The 16,974-nt window shown below is 42.1% G+C and overlaps 1 protein-coding gene across 2 annotated transcripts in view; it reads left to right on the top strand.

Annotated features, from left to right (window-relative positions):
• SLC16A3 (solute carrier family 16 member 3) overlaps positions 1 to 5,595 on the top strand; it is a 64,782-nt gene extending 59,187 nt beyond the window's left edge. For both annotated transcript variants that reach the window (XM_073606699.1, XM_073606698.1), the window contains one exon: positions 3,031 to 5,595. In XM_073606699.1, the coding sequence (XP_073462800.1) occupies positions 3,031 to 3,323 (293 nt within the window). In that variant the 3' untranslated portion in view covers positions 3,324 to 5,595. The remainder of the gene's footprint in view (positions 1 to 3,030) is intronic.
• The last annotated feature ends 11,379 nt before the right edge of the window (positions 5,596 to 16,974 follow it).

Here is a 16,974-nt window from a genome sequence, read left to right as displayed (position 1 = left end):
CTGCACGAAATAACGTACCTGTAGGTGATTTCCTGCACTGGGTCTGGGGCCAATCAGTGGGTCTGGCGGACCCGATGTTCTTCAGCACCCCACGATCGTTCCCGGGGGGGGTGGGGGGGGACGACAGCGGTCTGCCTATGTAAACAAGGCAGATCGCCGTTCTTTGAGAGGGGAAGATGGAGATCTTCTGTTTCTGCAAAGCAGGAACACGGATCTTTGCCTTCCCCCAGTCAAAGCACCTCCCCCACAGTTAGCAAGCACTCCCAGGAAACACAGTTGATCGCCACTGATGTTAACCCCTTCCCTGCCAGTGTCATTAGTACAGTGACAGCGCATATTTATATTTTTTTAGCACTGATCACTGTATTAGTGTCACTGGTCCTCAAAAAAGTGTCAGTTGGGTGTACGATTTGTCTGCTGCAATTGTCGCAGTCCCGCTAAAAATCGCTGATCGCCTCCATTACTAGTAAAATAAATAAATAAAAATTCCATAAATATATCCCATAGTTTGTAGACGCTATAAATTTTGTGCAAACCAGGTTAAAGGGAAAAGTATTTTGTATATATTTTGTCTATTTTATTAACTGCAGGACAGAAAAAAAAAAAAAACAACAACCCTCTTTTACATGGCGATCTCCAGCGATGCCTTGGGGTATGACATAACCAAGGAATTGCACGGAGATCTGGCACACATGCGCAATATGAATGGGAGACGGCCAGAGCATGTTCAAGGAAAGACTGGTGGGAGGAGGGTTTGGTGTTGTAAGTACAGTAACACCTTGGATTGCGAGCATAATTAGTTCCCGGAAACATGCTTGTAACCCAAAACACTTGTATATCAAAGCGAATTTCCTCATAAGAAATAATGAAAACTCAGATGATTTGTTCCACAACCATTTATTCATATAAAAATGATTACGGCAATACAAAATACAGTACAGTATAAACTGTATAGTGTATACAGTACATAGCCAGAGGACCGGGGGCAATACGAGCAGTAGAAGGATCACAGTTTTAATGTAAAAAAATGGAATTACACTCACAGTGTTAAAAACAAGATCCTGCATTAAGGAGTCTGGTGCTCAGTAATGTAAAGCCGCTGGTGTATACAGTAAAGCTTCTGGTGTATACGGCCAGAGGTCTGGGGGCGCTGGTGGCTCCCTTTGCTTCCTTGAGAACTCGGAGACACTCGGGAACTGTTGACACCTCTGGGTGCTCCAAACGTGCGTTACGCCCGCCCCACCCAGCTGGGAGTGTCTCCAAGTTCTCCAGGAAGCCCTGGGAGCCACCAGCACCCCCGGACCTCAGGCCACATGCAGTACTGCATACACCAGTGCCCTTGCACCTCTGGCCACATACAGTACTGCATACACCAGTGCCCCTGCACCTCTGGCCACATACAGTACTGCATACACCAGTGCCCCTGCACCTCTGGCCACATACAGTACTGCATACACCAGTGCCCCTGCACCTCTGGCCACATACAGTACTGCATACACCAGTACCCCTGCACCTCTGGCCACATACAGTACTGCATACACTAGTGCCCCTGCACCTCTGGCCACATACAGTATTGCATACACCAGTACCCCTGCACCTCTGGCCACATACAGTACTGCATACACCAGTGCCCCTGCACCTCTGGCCACATACAGTATTGCATACACCAGTGCCCCTGCACCTCTGGTCATATACAGTACTGCATACACCAGCGCAGTGGCGGCTGGTGGTATATGTTTTGGGGGTTGGCAAACAATCCACCTGCTAATTGCCAACCCCCCCCTCGGTCAGTCAGGTCGGTGTCACAGGCATCCCCCCATCTAGTTCGCAGGCAGCCAGCGATTCCTTCAGGCGGCGGGTGACGTCTCCTCCTCCTGGTGCTTCCTGGCGGCTTCCCCTGCATCTCCTCCCTCCTCCTCCTTTGCGGCCAATAGGTCTAAGGACCCGCCTCCTCATTGACCGGGAGGAGAATCAGGAAGACAATAGCGAATATTAATTCGCTATTGTCACACAACTGGGTGAGCTCGGGGCACAGTACTCTGCGCCCTGAGCCCACACCTTTTTTAAGCCTATTAGAGCCTCAGGCTTTAATCATGTGCTTAAAAAAAAAAAGCAAAAAAAACATTGGTATCCATGTAGATTAGGGGGCAGGACGCATGTATTAGGGTGGTGGTGGTGGTGACCCCCCCTAACGCTCTGCATCACAGGCCTCCACTGCACCAGCGGCTTTACATGGATAAGCACCAGACTCCTTAAAGGGATTGTAAAGCTTTGTTGTTTTTTTGTTTTTTTTTAAATAACAAACATGTCATACTTACCTCCACTGTACAGTTCGTTTTGCACAGAGTGGCCCCCGAACATCCTCTTCTGGGGTCCCCCAGCGGCGCTCCTGGCTCCTCCCCGCATCGAGTGTCCACATTGGAGAAGCTCTCTCCCGAGTCCTGCATCTGTGTCCATTCACAGAATACAGGACTCTGCACTGCCCCCCCCCAGCGCTGCATCATTGGATTTGATTGATTGACAGCAGCGGAAGCCAATGGCTGCACTGCTATCAATCTATCCAATCAGGACACGAGACACCAGCTAGAGCTGGTCTGCTCGTTCCCGGTTGGCGAAGGATCGGGGTCAGGTAAGTAAAACGGGGGTTCAGGGGGAGCTGCAGCACCACAGGAGGTTTTTCACCTTAATGCATAGAATAAGGTGAAAAACCACAACGGTTTACAACCCCTTTAACTTGGGATATACATTGTGAGTGTAATTCCACTTTTTTTTTTTTATTACATTAAAACTGTGATCCTTCTACTGTTCGTCTTGCAAGACAGCGCTCCATATCGAGTTACAATTTAAAAAACAAAAGTTGCCCGTCTTGCAAAACGCTCGTATACCACGTTACTCGCAAACCAAGGTATTACTGCTATTACCGCTTGGGGGGGGGGGGGGGGGGGGATTGGGACGTGAAGTTGTGAAGAGATGAACATCTAAGCAAGAAACTTAACATTTAATATTTCTTTTTTTACTTTTCCATTGTAGGAAAGATTTTGGATGCCACCCACAGATACATGTTTGTGTTCCTCATCGCCGGTGTGGAAGTGACCATATCAGCTATAGTCCTGACTACTGGCAATTTCTTCTGCATCAAGAAAAAACCTGAAGAGCCACATTGCAAAGAAGAGGTTGCAGAAATCGGAGAACTCCATAAACTTCAAGAAAAGGCAACCGAGGGCGAAGGCGAGAAGCCAGAGGCGGCCGAAACAGATCAGTTTTTGAAAGAGGAGGATAAACAGAATGGCGAAGTGGTGACAAATCCCGAGACGTGTGTGTGAAGAACAAAGAGACATTTAGTAAATTATATTGCTAGGATTAGTGTTAGGGCCGTGCCAATTATCTATCACCTTATTCAGGAGCTAAGCATGATAACACCTGAAGGACAAAAAGTCTCCCGCTCTACAATGATTAAATGGTCCTTATTCTTCATCATGGATGTCCGTAACCTGTCAAGGCTTTGGCACGTGTTTGGGTTGACACATTTTAGATTGTAATTTTTTAACTTTTTTTTTTTTTTTTAAATCTGTTGTAAATTCTTACAGTCCTGATTGTTATATTGTTTTATTTATGAACTTTATAAACTGTTTTTGTTTTTGGTTGTATTTGCTAATGCACTGGAAAACTATTAAATTATATATATATATAAACATATAATTTTTTAAAAAGAAAGATTTGCATGGCCCATTATGTCCACACGAGACACGTTTCCTGTGTTTTCTGTGAGCGTTTTAACGATACAATGATAGTTTGAGGAACAAACATCCTGTTTTTTTTTTTTGTTTTTTTTTTTGTTTGTTTTTTAACCATTTAACGACTGCCCTATAGTATATTTACTGCTACAGGGCAGCCGTTCTGTGCAGAAATGCGTATATACCTGATTCTGCACTTCTGGATAAGGAGCGTGATTTGTCACAGCGGAAGCCGATCAGCGGGTGCCGGCTCATTTTAGCGGCGCTTTACCGCTGTTTAATCGGCGCTTTTCGCCCGCTAGCGGGACGCTTTTAATCCCCGCTAGAGGCCGAAGAAGGGGTTAAAACCGCCTGTGTTTCGGTGCTTTGGAAGCGCTACCCATTCATTGCAATGGGCAGGGGCATTTTGGGAGCGCTGTATGCAGCGCTCCCAAACCGCCCCAAAGATGCTGCTTGCAGGACCTTTTCTAACGTCCCGCAAGCGCACCGCCCGGGTGTGAAAGCACTCGGGCGGAATAGGAGGCAGTTTTCAGGCGCTTTACAGGTGCTAAAACGCCTGAAAACTGCCTCAGTGTGAAAGGGGTCTTAGTAAAAACAGCTCACTGTACACACAAAAAACACTGGCTAGGCACACAGTTAACCTTTGGGTCGCCCTAGATGTTTAACCCCTTCCCAGCCAGTGTCATTAGTACAGTGACAATGCATATTTTTAGCACTGATCACTATATTAGTGTCACTGGTTCCCGGAAAGTGTCAAAAGTGTCAGATTGTCCGCTGCAATATCACAGTTCCGCTATAAGTCGCTGATTGCCGCCATTACTAGTATAAAAAAATAAAAAGTTCCATAAATATACCCCAGACGCTATAACTTTTGTGCAAACCAATCAATATATGCCTATTGGTTTTTTTTTTTTTTTTGTTTTTTACCATAAACATGTAGCAGAATACATATTGGCCTAAATTGATGAAGAAATTAGATTTTTTAAAATTTTTTTATTGGATATGTTTTATAGCAGAAACTAAAAAATATTTTTTTGTTTTTCAAAATTGTCAGTCTTTTTTTGTTTATAGTGCAAAAAATAAAAAAACGCAGCGGTGATCAAATACCGCCAAAAGAAAGCTCTATTTGTGGAAACAAATTTACATAAATTTTATTTGGGTACAGTGTCGCACGACCGCGCAATAGTCAATTAAATGAACGCAGTACCGTATCACCAAAAATGGCCCGGTCATGAAGGGGGTAAATCTTCTGGAGGGCAAGTATAGTGCCTTGAAAAAGTATTCATACCCCTTGAAATTTTCCACATTTTGTCATGTTACAACCAAAAACGTAAATGGTATTTTATTGGGATTTTATGTGATAGACCAACACAAAGTGGCACATAATTGTGAAGTGGAAGGAAAATGATAGGTTTTTTTTTTTTTTTTTTTTTTAACAAATATATGTGAAGTGTGGGGTGCATTTGTATTCAGCCCCCCTGAGTCAATACTTTGTAGAACCTCCTTTCACTGCAATTACAGCTGCAAGTCTTTTTGGGGATGTCTCTACCAGCTTTGCACATCTAGAGAGGGACATTTTTTGCCCAACCTTTTTTGCAAAATAGCTCAAGTTCTGTCAGATTGGATGGAGAGCGTCTGTGAACAGCAATTTTCAAGTCTTGCCACAGATTCTCAATTGGATTTAGGTCTTGACTTTGACTGGACCATTCTAACACATGAATTTGCTTTGATCTAAACCATTCCATTGTAGCTCTGGCTGTATGTTTAGGGTTGTTGTGTGTTGGCAATGTTTATAACTCAATTAATTAATGATGCATAAAATAAATGATTAAAACCTTTGTCTATATAAGAATAAAAAAAACGAACGATAACGGTGCGAATAGATAAACAATTACATTTATTCATACAGAAAATAAACGTTAGAATAATTAGAAATTATCAAATATCTCAACTGATATTGCAGGTACAGTGTTGCCAGGCTACAAAGATAATGTAGGCCAAACTCAGACATGGTTACAATGGGCATACACAGGCTATCAATATTTTAAGAAAAATCCTAGGATAGAAAAGGTTAGGGAAAAAGTAAGGAGAGATAGGGGAATACTTAGCACAGACATCCTGTCGTCTCGATGGTCTGGAGTCGAAACAGAATGTCAAACAACTCTCCACCTATTTTATATTCATTTTCCACCAATCAACAAATGAAACACGTTCAGAGTTGCATCAAATTCTGATTGGCTACCTCTGAAGCCGCCTACATGTTCATTGGTTCAGAGTTGCCTCAAATTCTGATTGGCTACCGCTGAAGCTTCCTAAATGTTCATGATCGGGTTTTAAGGTTTCCGGTGCCTCCAGGTCTATGACCTAATAAACAACCCCCTTTGATCCCAAGCCCAAACAGTTCTGACATTTGCATGTCAACGGCCCCTGGTGAGATGGAGCCTCAACGTCTGCAAAGGCTCTTTTCAAAACAAAAGGAATTTAATTAACACCTGAAGACATTCAATAGTTCCCACATGAGACAGAAAAAAAAGTCTTTTTAAAAGGTAGGCTGGGCCCCTATCTCATCATGATATTACAAAATATATCATCTTATACCTACATACACGTACCCACATATATATATATATATATATATATATATATATATATACATACATACACACATATACATACATACACGCACACACATATCCAATGGGGCACGGTAATTTAATTAGAGTCCTTGCAATGGTTCCCTTGAAGCTACTTGTTATAAATATGAAATCCAAGAATTTCCACCACAGTCCCCCCTGAAATTCATTCTTGAACTTATGTCCACCGTCAATGATTTTGTACCCACCCACAACAGCCCAGAAGCCCCGACCCTTCCCACACCACCACTGCGGCCTCCTCTTCCGTTCTTGAACACGCCGGAACCCATCAAGGTAGACTTGAGATAGTAAAGAAATCCTGATGCCTTTGAGACTTCACCTCCGAACCATGAGTGTCTGTACTTCAATGTTTCATCGCCCCTCTGCCTTGGAAGAGTGGAACTCCAACATTGATGGCGGGATCCTGGCATATCTAGTCCTGTAACTTGTGAATGTGGTGTAATGATTGTAACGATTGGATCGGACCACGAGACAGGACTTTTCAGCATGGTGAAGGAAAGTTCAGGAGAGTCTTATTTGTGGCACATTTGTCTCAAGAAATTACTTGGTTGTCGTTGCTTCTTCCGGTGGTGGTTTGGCGGGCCTCCGGACAGTCATGCATGAATACAAAAAAGAGAGAGGAGAACATCAGTGTACAGTTATTGGAGGAATGCCAGACAGGAGCAGTGGTGTGGCCATTAAGACTATAAAGCAGTAGATAGACTAGGAGAGGTAGAATTACATTTGGGGGTAGAGAATTACATTTGGGAGGTAGAATTACATTAAGACATAAAAACCTGGATGTCCAGGGATACTTTGGTTTCACTGGGTGTAAAAAAATGGTACTGAAGGGCAGGAATTCTAACGTGTCTTAAAAGTCTTTTTTTTTTTTTAACAAAAATTATATGACTGATGTCTTAGTTACATTATCTTGAGAAGATAAATGATAGAAACCAAAAGAAGAACTTAGAGAATATAATATTAAAAGGAGGAAAAGGAACAGAAGAGAGGTGAGTAACAAGAAAAATAGTAAAATTTATAATGAAAAAAACAAACAAAAAAAACTACAGATTTAATGCTGCTCCAACCAAGCTTACTGTTAAAGAGCACTGAATCTGTCTGTATAAAAAAAAAAAAAATAATAATAATACATCGGTTGAAAAATAAAAATAATGATAAAAAATAAAAAATATAGTTCCTTCTTTTAAAAAAACTCCTCTCCCATTCTAGTAATTAGCAGTATTTTTGCAGGTCAGGTACACAGATATTAACGAGAGGGAAAAAAATAAGAATAAAAAAATGATTAAAACTTTTAGAATTTGGCTAAACCTGACTGCACTTTGTTATTACAAATTGAAGAGGCTTATCCCTAGAACAAAAAAAACAAAAAAAAAAAAAAACAAGAAAAATATAGTTCTCGGGTCCTCCCTTAAATGCGCAAATTATTTGTATTGGTCTGGATTGGATCAGGCTTCTTCAGAGATTTGTTTCTGAGTTAGTGGCCTTTCTGTTCCTTGAGAGAAGATACCTCGTTGAGGTACACATTCTCTTAGCTTTGGCGTTCATTCTCCTGATAGTAATGCACATTATTACTTGCATCAGGAAAAGCATTAAGGCTGCACAGATTAGGACAACAACAGGGTGGAGCAAAAAGGAAAGCTGTATCATGGGTGAGTCGTATGGTGGCTTGTTTTTTTTTTCAGCATCTCTTAGCACATTTAAAACTTCATCCTGTTGCCTGAAATCTACCAGCCAAGCTTTTAACTCAGCCCCAAATCCCAGAGGAAGTTTCTGTAAATGTATGGGGGTGTCAGGTTTGATATCAAGCCTTTTCTCTGGGGTAACCAGGAAAAAAAAATTGTCTATGGAGGCTGTGATATCCTTTTGTTCTGAAAGCCATGAAACCCAATTATCGAATCTGAGGGATAAAACATCAATGAAATTTTAGTAATAAACATTACATTTTTCCTCCTAGAAACAAAATAAACCAATGATTATATACCTGTAACAAGACATTAGCATATGAAACACAAATATACAGTACATTACATTACATAAACAGTGCACTTTTTTCTTTTTTTTTTTAAATACCAAAAATTGTTGAGCTCAACTTATTATTATCATGTATTACTTAATACATATTTATACCACATGGAAAAAAAATTAGCAACTCATAATAAATCTTTTAGTGGTACCATTTATCAACAAATCATAATACCTCACCACAAACCTCTCGCAGAACTGTCTCTGGAAAACAAACACATAGGTAATTATCTTGGCTCAGGTAATTTGCATGTCAATACAGTTCGCTTTACACTCTCACAGATCTGGTGAGAAAGAAGGGGGGGTCATTTGGGTGGCTGTATTGTATATTGTATTGTATATTGCATATTCCACACACTCACCCAATTAGCTAGGTCAAAGATGACCTCTAGACATCACACATATCAGCATGTTTTCTATAATAACCTGTACTTCTTAAACCCATAACATCTGTTTGGTAAGGTTGAAATTCTTTCAGAAATCCATCCCATTTCATTAGCCCCTTCTCCGCCTGTATGGGGGCAATTTTTTTATAAAAAAACTCTTACCTTCCAGGGTTTTATTCTTGTAGAAACACCAGGGATGGAACATTGTTGGTACATACCTTAGGTGTGGAGTATGTCCCCCTGAATTCAGACATACCCAAATCCGTTGCTCTGTTATCTCCTCTCTCTGACTGGGCAACTGAAGTCATATGGCGGTGTCATCTTTGTGTGCTGAGCACGGTACAGATCTTCCCATACTTTAAGTTTTACCTTTCTTAGAAAACCTCCTTCTTGTCCACCAATCCCAATCACGAATATCCTAGGGCCCATATTTAACCCATCCTTACTGATGCTTGGACCCTGACCTGATTTCCCAAACTTTTATAGGTTGATCCTCCAGAGGTAGTGACCCTCTGGACCATGATTGGGTTGACAGGTACCGCCCCCGTCACCGTTGCTGCTTTTCACTACTTGTCAGAACAAAAATTTTCCCTGTTCGTGACGATAGTCCTTCAAGTCAGCCTGGAGATTTTCCTGAACTCTTTAGTTCAATCTCCCCCGTGGACTTTTCAGAAGTATTCTTAAAAAATGGCTTGAAGTAGGGCTATTACTTTTGTTATCTCAAGAATGATTAGCACAAACTTGGATAACAAAAGAAAATATATTCATGCTTGGAGTACAGAATTATTTAATTGCATTTGTAAGCACTGCCTTGCTCTTTTGTCGAGATTACAGATAACATCGGGAGTTCTCCCATCACTTGAGGTCTCTTTCAGATCCCCTCTTATGTCGTGGTGGCCTACTTCGTCTTGGAGCTCTACACTCCTTCTTTAAGTGACCGGGTTTGTGGCAGTTGAAGCAAACCGGTTTCCATTTTGCACCCCAGTTTGCATTGTAGCTTGCCTGGATGTCCAGCAGCTCTTTGGCAAATTTAATGGGATCTGTCCTTGGATGGGGGATAATCCTCAGGAATCCCTTTATCTCCGAGGGAGTCCAGGGCACGTAATGTGTCATCATTCCAGTGGATCTCCCACTGTTATTATAAAACACCTGTTCTCTTACAGGATAGACTGATATGTCATCTAAAAAAAATATCAGTTGTTGATTGGTCTTTTGGGATTCTGTCACAGAATCCCAATAAGACTTGGGAAGATGGTTGCTGCCAGGTGGGGGCACTTTATCCAACTGCAAAGTGCCCTGATGGGTGGCATTAACAGTCCCATGGTATACAGGTGTGCCCATATTGGGTGGTATCCTTTCCCCATTAGAGTGACACCACACAGGTCCTTGCTGTGGGGTGCTAGTTACTTGGGGGTGTAAAGGTACATAGGCCGTGTACTCTCTAGCCAAACTGCCAGTATTGCTTACAGCAGCGGAATTGCTAGTTAACTGCCGTCTAGGGGAGAATGCTGGCACGCAGCCAGTAAATGGGGGATTACTATATCCCGGAGGTTCTTCCGTCAGAGGGGAAGAAAGTATCCCTTTTGATGGTACATGGTATCCGGAACTGGGGAGACTTTTTTCCTTTGATTCCAGCATTCCCTTCCCCTGGCTTGCTGCTCTCTTTCCTTTGGTTTCAATGCTTCACAAGAAGAGTTTTTCTGTGATTCATTGGGGGTTTTAAATGGGGTGTTAAACTTGGCAGAAAGTTGTGGCTTCCCCTTTGTCATCTGCTGATAGATGACAATTCTTATCAGCTTCTGAGTATCTTGCCAACAAGAACCGGGTGATTGTATAAGGCCCCAATCCTGACAATTCCTCATCGTCCCCCTGTTCATCACTGTCACTACTCTGGGGATGTGGGTCTAGTGGCTGCTCCTGCTTGTCCCTACTCCTCAGCATCATTTGGTGTGTTTTTTCCTTAACTCCCACCGTAAAAATATTCACATCATCAGTTCTATGCATGGATTCTACCATCCATACACTCCACACATCTCTTTCATTTGTTCCTGTCATCTTCCCGCGGTGATTGTACCACAGGGCTTCCCAAGCTTTTGGCTTAAAAATACCTCTTTTAGAATACTTTTTTCCAGTCCAGTGATCCCAATCTTGCATATATTTTACAACTCAAGGCCCATATTTATCTATCATCTCTTCCTTCGGGGTCAAGTCGTAGGGTTCCCCATGGTTAGACGGCCTCTTTGAAGCGATTTTATTACCCATCCTTTACGGACAATGGACCTTGAACTGATTCCCCAACCTTTTTACAGGTTGCCTTTACTCCAGAGAGAGCTACTCTCTGGCCAAGAATTGGGTTGACAGGTACCGCCCCTGTCACCGTTGCTTCTTTTGTTTCACTACTTGTCAGAACAATATTTTCCTTGTCCCGGCTATAGTCCTTCAAAAAATAGGCCTGGAGATTTCCCAAACTAAATAATAGTTCAATCCTCCCCCGTGGTCTTTTCTGAAGTATTCTAAAAGAAATGCTTAACGAAGGGTTATTACTTCTGTTATCTCAAGAATGTTTTGCACAAACTTGGATAATCAGGACCCTATGCGTACTTGTAGTACAGGAGGCAGTCAACTGAGGCACACCTAATTTCAATATGATTGATAGCAGTTACAATACAGCCAGTGTTTACAGGTCTAATTACGAAGCTCACAATCCCCAATTAGTAGTTTACAAAGAGACAGATTCATACTAGGGCTGAAACCACTAATCGACTACTCGACAACTAATCGATTATGAAACTAAGCGATTACTATTTTCACAATCCATCAATCGGCCAGTAACAATGGGGTTAAAAAAAGCCAAAATGAGACCTCTATAGTACAAAAAGAGCAAACAATCGCCACTGTAAATATTACTTTCACAGTTCTACAGTAAAAAAATGAACCCCCTTACAGTAGCGACGATCCGCTCCTCCCTGCACCACAAAGGGCCAACCCTAGCCTTCTCACCCCATTAGGTTAATAAACATCTTAGACCTGGTCCACCTCCATGGGCCCACTGGTGCCCTTCTATTAAATACACTTCAATGGAGAAGCTGCAGAAAAGCATGCAATGCGCCCCTGCAGCAACCCGTGTCCCCCAATCTGACCAACAACAAACCGGCCAAAAAAAACAAAAACGCAAATCGCAGCAAAATCAGGTGCGCAAAAATCAAAACGCACGGCAAAAAGCACTGCAGAAACAGATTAAAAGCAAACTGCACAGGTGTGTAATGAGCCTTATGCTGGCCACACGGATCAATTTTCAGATGAGAATATTCAGACGAAAAAATCTTTGTACATTCTCTGAATGAAAGAATATTTGAAATTTTAACTTGTTTTTAACATTCTTTTTTTAAAACGTAATTTCTGAACGAAAACCACATACACTGTCTGAAAATTCCCTTGACCAAGAAGTTCCCCATTATCTCCAAATCTTCCCATTACTGTAGTTGAAAAAAAAAGTCGACCCGACCCCACTAACGATTAACAAATCAAACGAACACTCCTAAAACAACACTTTTTTTAAAGGAAGACATTGTTTGTTTTTCAAATAAAAAAAATGTGATCTCTGAATCTGATGATATCCACCAGATTCACCCTCCAATAGTATATACAGTATATCTCTTCTAATAGCATATACACTATATCTCTCCGTCTGTCATTCTCAGAGCGGACCAGACACCCTGCTCCCTAACCATACAGTTGGCCACTTACACCTACCACTGCATAGAGATATCTAAGAACAAATTGCCCTTCCTTTTCAAACCTTACACATTAACCAAATTATACACCACCCTTTTTTCCATGGCCATTAACTGATTAATCAATCAATCAAAACAATCGGCCAACCAATCGACCATGAAAACAATCGTCAGTTGCAGTCCTAATTCATACATATCAAGATCATTCAGTGTGACTTAGGCTACGTTTCCACTAATGCAATTTGCCATGCGACTTTGGACACAAAGTCGCATTACAAGTCGCAGCTCATTGATTTCAATAGCACCAGTCCCAATCTATGCGACTCAAAGCTGCAACGACTATGAAAAGGTACCTGCACCACTCTGATGTGACTCCGGATGCGACTCCGACCTAGAGTGTAAATTTGGATCAAAGTCGCATTCAAAGCCACACCAAAGTTGCACAGTCACACTCTAAATCATGCGACTTTGAAGTTGCATCAGTGGAAACAAAAAGGTAAACAGGAAAGTTCTGAAGTTTTTTAGTCTGGGTATTCAGACGGGAGACAGATGAACACGAAATGCTTTTCCATAGTTAGGACTGTATAGACCAGCTCTGTCTTCCATACAAGAAATAACATTCACCCAAACGTTAAACTTCCTCACACAAGGGGCACCATCTGTGTTGGCAATGTTTATACCTCACTTAACTGATTAACGATACATAAAATAAGTGATTAAAACTAGGGATGTCCCGATACCACTTTTTTAAGACCGAGTACAAGTACTGATACTTTTTTTCAAGTACTCGCCGATACCGATTACCCCCATAGCGTTTTGCTTTTAGGCCAAAAAGTACAATTTTGGTCTCATCTGACCAGAGCACCTTCTTCCACATGCTTGCTGTGTCCCCCACATGGCTTCTAGCAAACTGTAAACTGGACTTCTTTGTGGAGAGCACGACTAATAGTTGTCCTGTGGACAGATTCTCCCACCTGAGCTGTGGATCTCTGCAGCTCCTCCAGAGTTACCATCTTGGCTGCTTCTCTAATGAATGCTCTCATTACACGGCCTGTCAGTTTAGGTGGACGGCCATGTCTTGGTAGGTTTGCAGTTGTGCCATACTATTTCCATTTTCGGATGATGGATTGAACAGAGCTCCGTGAGATGTTCAAAGCCTGGGGTTTTTTTTTTCCTAACCTAACCCTTCCTTAAACTTCTCCACAACTTTATTCCTGACCTGTCTGGTGTGTTCCTTGGTATTTATGATGCTGTTTGTTCACTAAGGTTCTCTAACAAACCTCTGAGGTCTTCACAGAACAGCTGTATTTATACTGAGATTAAATTACACACAGGTGGACTCTATTAACTAATTAGGTGACTTCCAAAGGCAATTGGTTCCACTAGATTTTAGTTAGGGGTATCAGAGTAAGGGGGGCTGAATACAAATGCACACCATACTTTTCATATATTTATTTGTAAAAAATGTTGAAAATCATTTATCATTTTCCCTTCACTTCACAATTATGTGCCACTTTGTGTTGGTCTATCACATAAAATCCCAATAAAATACCATTTATGTTTTTAGTTGTAACATGACAAAATGTGGAAAATTTCAAGGGGTATGAATACTTTTTCAAGGCACTGTAAGAGAATAATTTCACAAGTTAACCTTGCGGTATTCTTGAGTGGGAAAACTTACATAAGAATCTCCTAAGGCAGGCCCATACATTAAGAAATGTTTTTTTTTGCAATCCATAATCCCTCGATTCCCCCATCAACACACTGATTGTTGATGGGGGAATCCCTCCTGCAGCAGTATTTTGACCGGCTCTCTATGGAGCTGGTTCACATATCTCCTCAGCTGGTCTGGTGCATTTTGCACAAAAAACGCTGTGCTTCTTTTGGTCCATTTCAGGTCCGAATTAAGCCCAAAATTCGGGGTGAAATCGGACCTGAAATGGTGAACCAGCACGCACCAGACCCCTGCTGTGAGCCGCGTGCGGGTCATATGTGAACCGAGCCTAACTCTGACACCCCTAACTAAAATCTAGTGGAACCAATTGCCTTCAGAAGTCACCTAATTAGTAAATAGAGTCCACCTGTGTGTAATTTAATCTCAGTATAAATACAGCTGTTCTGTGAAGCCCTCAGAGGTTTGTTGGATTAACCTTAGTGAACAAACAGCATCATTAAGGCCAAAGAACATACCAGACAGGCAGTGTTAGGTTATAAATAAAATATCCAAAGCTTTGAACATCTCACAATCCATCCTCCAAAAATGGAAAGAGTATGGCACAACTGCAAACCTACCAAGACATGGCCGTCCACCTAAACTGACCGGCCGGGCAAGGAGAGCATTAATCAGAGAAGCAACCAAGAGGCCCATGGTAACTCTGGGGGAGCTGCAGAAATCCACAGCTCAGGTGGGAGAATCTGTTCACAGGACAACTATTAGTCGTGTACTCCACAAATCTGGTCTTTATGGAAGAGTGGCAAGAAGAAAGCCATTGTTGAAAGAAAGTCATAAGAAGTCCCGTTTGCAGTTTGCAAGAAGCCATGTGGGGGACACAGCAAACATGTGGAAGAAGGTGCTCTGGTCAGATGAGACCAAAATTGAACTTTTTGGCCTAAAAGCAAAACGCTATGTGTGGTGAAAAACTAACACTGCACATCACCCTGAACACACCATCCCCACCGTGAAACATGGTGGTGGCAGCATTATGTTGTGGGGATGCTTTTCTTTAGCAGAGACAGGGAAGCTGGTCAGAGTTGATGGGAAGATGGATGGAGCCAAATATAGGGAAATTTTAGAAGAAAACATGTTAGAGTCTGCAAAAGACTTGAGACTGGGGCGGAGGTTCGCCTTCCAGCAGGACAACCACCCGAAACATACAGCCAGAGCTACAATGGGATGGTTTAGATAAAAGCATATTCATGTGTTAGAATGGCCCAGTCAAAGTCCAGACCTAAATCCAATTGAGAATCTGTGGCAAGACTTGAAAATTGCTGTTCACAGACGCTCCCCATCCAATTTGAAAGAGCTTGAGATATTTTGCAAAGAAGAATGGGCAAAAATGTCCCTCTCTAGATGTGCAAAGCTGGTAGAGACATCCCCAAAAAGACTTGCAGCTGTAATTACAGTGAAAGGAGGTTCTACAAAGTATTGACTCAGGAGGGCGCTATACAAATGTACCCCACACGTTTCACATATTTATTTGTAAAAACTTTTGAAAACCATTTATCATTTTCCTTCCACTTCACAATTATGTGCCAATTTGTGTTGGTCTATCACATAAAATCCCAATAATATACATTTCCGTTTTTTGGTTGTAACATGACAAAATGTGGAAAAGATGTGGGCAGGACAGGGAGGGGGATGGGGAAGCTGTCAAGAAGCACACGTCAGGGCAGTTTCAAGCACACAATGCTGTACAAGTTCTATATACAATATATACAGGATATCAGTTCTATAAAAGGTCAGCAGAAGTCAGGACATGCGGGACTTGTGGTTCTCTAACAGTGTTTCTCAACCCTGTCCTCAATTATGCCATGTTTTGGGAATTTCTCTTAGATAAAATAGCTGTTCAAAATACCAAGCCATTGACTCTGATTTAACCACTTGCTTACTGGGCTCCTGCCCCCTGCCCTCCTGCCCAGACCAATTTTCAGCTTTTAGCGCTGTCACTCTTTGAACGTCAATTGCGCGGTCATACTACACTGTACCGAAATTTTTATCATTTTTTCGCCACAAATAGAGCTTTATTTTGGTGGTATTTGATCACCTCTGGGTTTTTTATTTTATGAATAATAAAAAAAAAAGAAATACAAAACTGTTTTATATTTTATTAAATTTTGTAAACAGGTAATTTTTCTCCTTCATTGATGTACGCTGATAAAGGCTGCATTGATTGGCACCAAGGCGGTACTGATGAGCACTGATAGGCGGCACTGGTGGGCACTGATAGGTGGCATTGGTGGGCACTGAAGGGCATTGATACGTGGCACTGATGGGTGTCAGTGATGGGCACTGGTAGGTGACACTAATAGGCAGCACTGCTAGGTGGCACTGATTGGCACCACTGGTGGGCATTGATAGGTGGCACTGATTGCTGGCACTGTTATGTACTTGTGGGCACAGATGAGATGGCTGTGCATCTTCCTCTTTGGGACGGATGTCCCTTGCACAGAAGCCGATGATCGGCTTTTTTTTCTCCTCACGCTCTCAGCATGCAGAGAAAAAAAACAGATTACCGATATTCTGTTTACATCATGTGATCAGATGTCATTGGCCGACAGCTGATCACGTGGTAAGGGGCCGGGATCGGCCCCTTACTCCGATCTGTGATCACCCGAGTGTCACTGACTTGGTGATCACAACGAGCGGCACGCAGGGAGCATGCAAAGGGGAGGATGTCTATTGATGTCCTCCCAGCAAAGTAGGTCCACGCTATAGCCGTCATTT

The sequence above is a fragment of the Aquarana catesbeiana genome, linkage group LG12, assembly GCF_042186555.1.
Source record: "Aquarana catesbeiana isolate 2022-GZ linkage group LG12, ASM4218655v1, whole genome shotgun sequence".
Lineage (NCBI taxonomy): Eukaryota > Metazoa > Chordata > Amphibia > Anura > Ranidae > Aquarana > Aquarana catesbeiana.
Note: the sequence above shows the minus strand (reverse complement) of the source record. Positions and strands in the feature narration are given on the sequence as shown.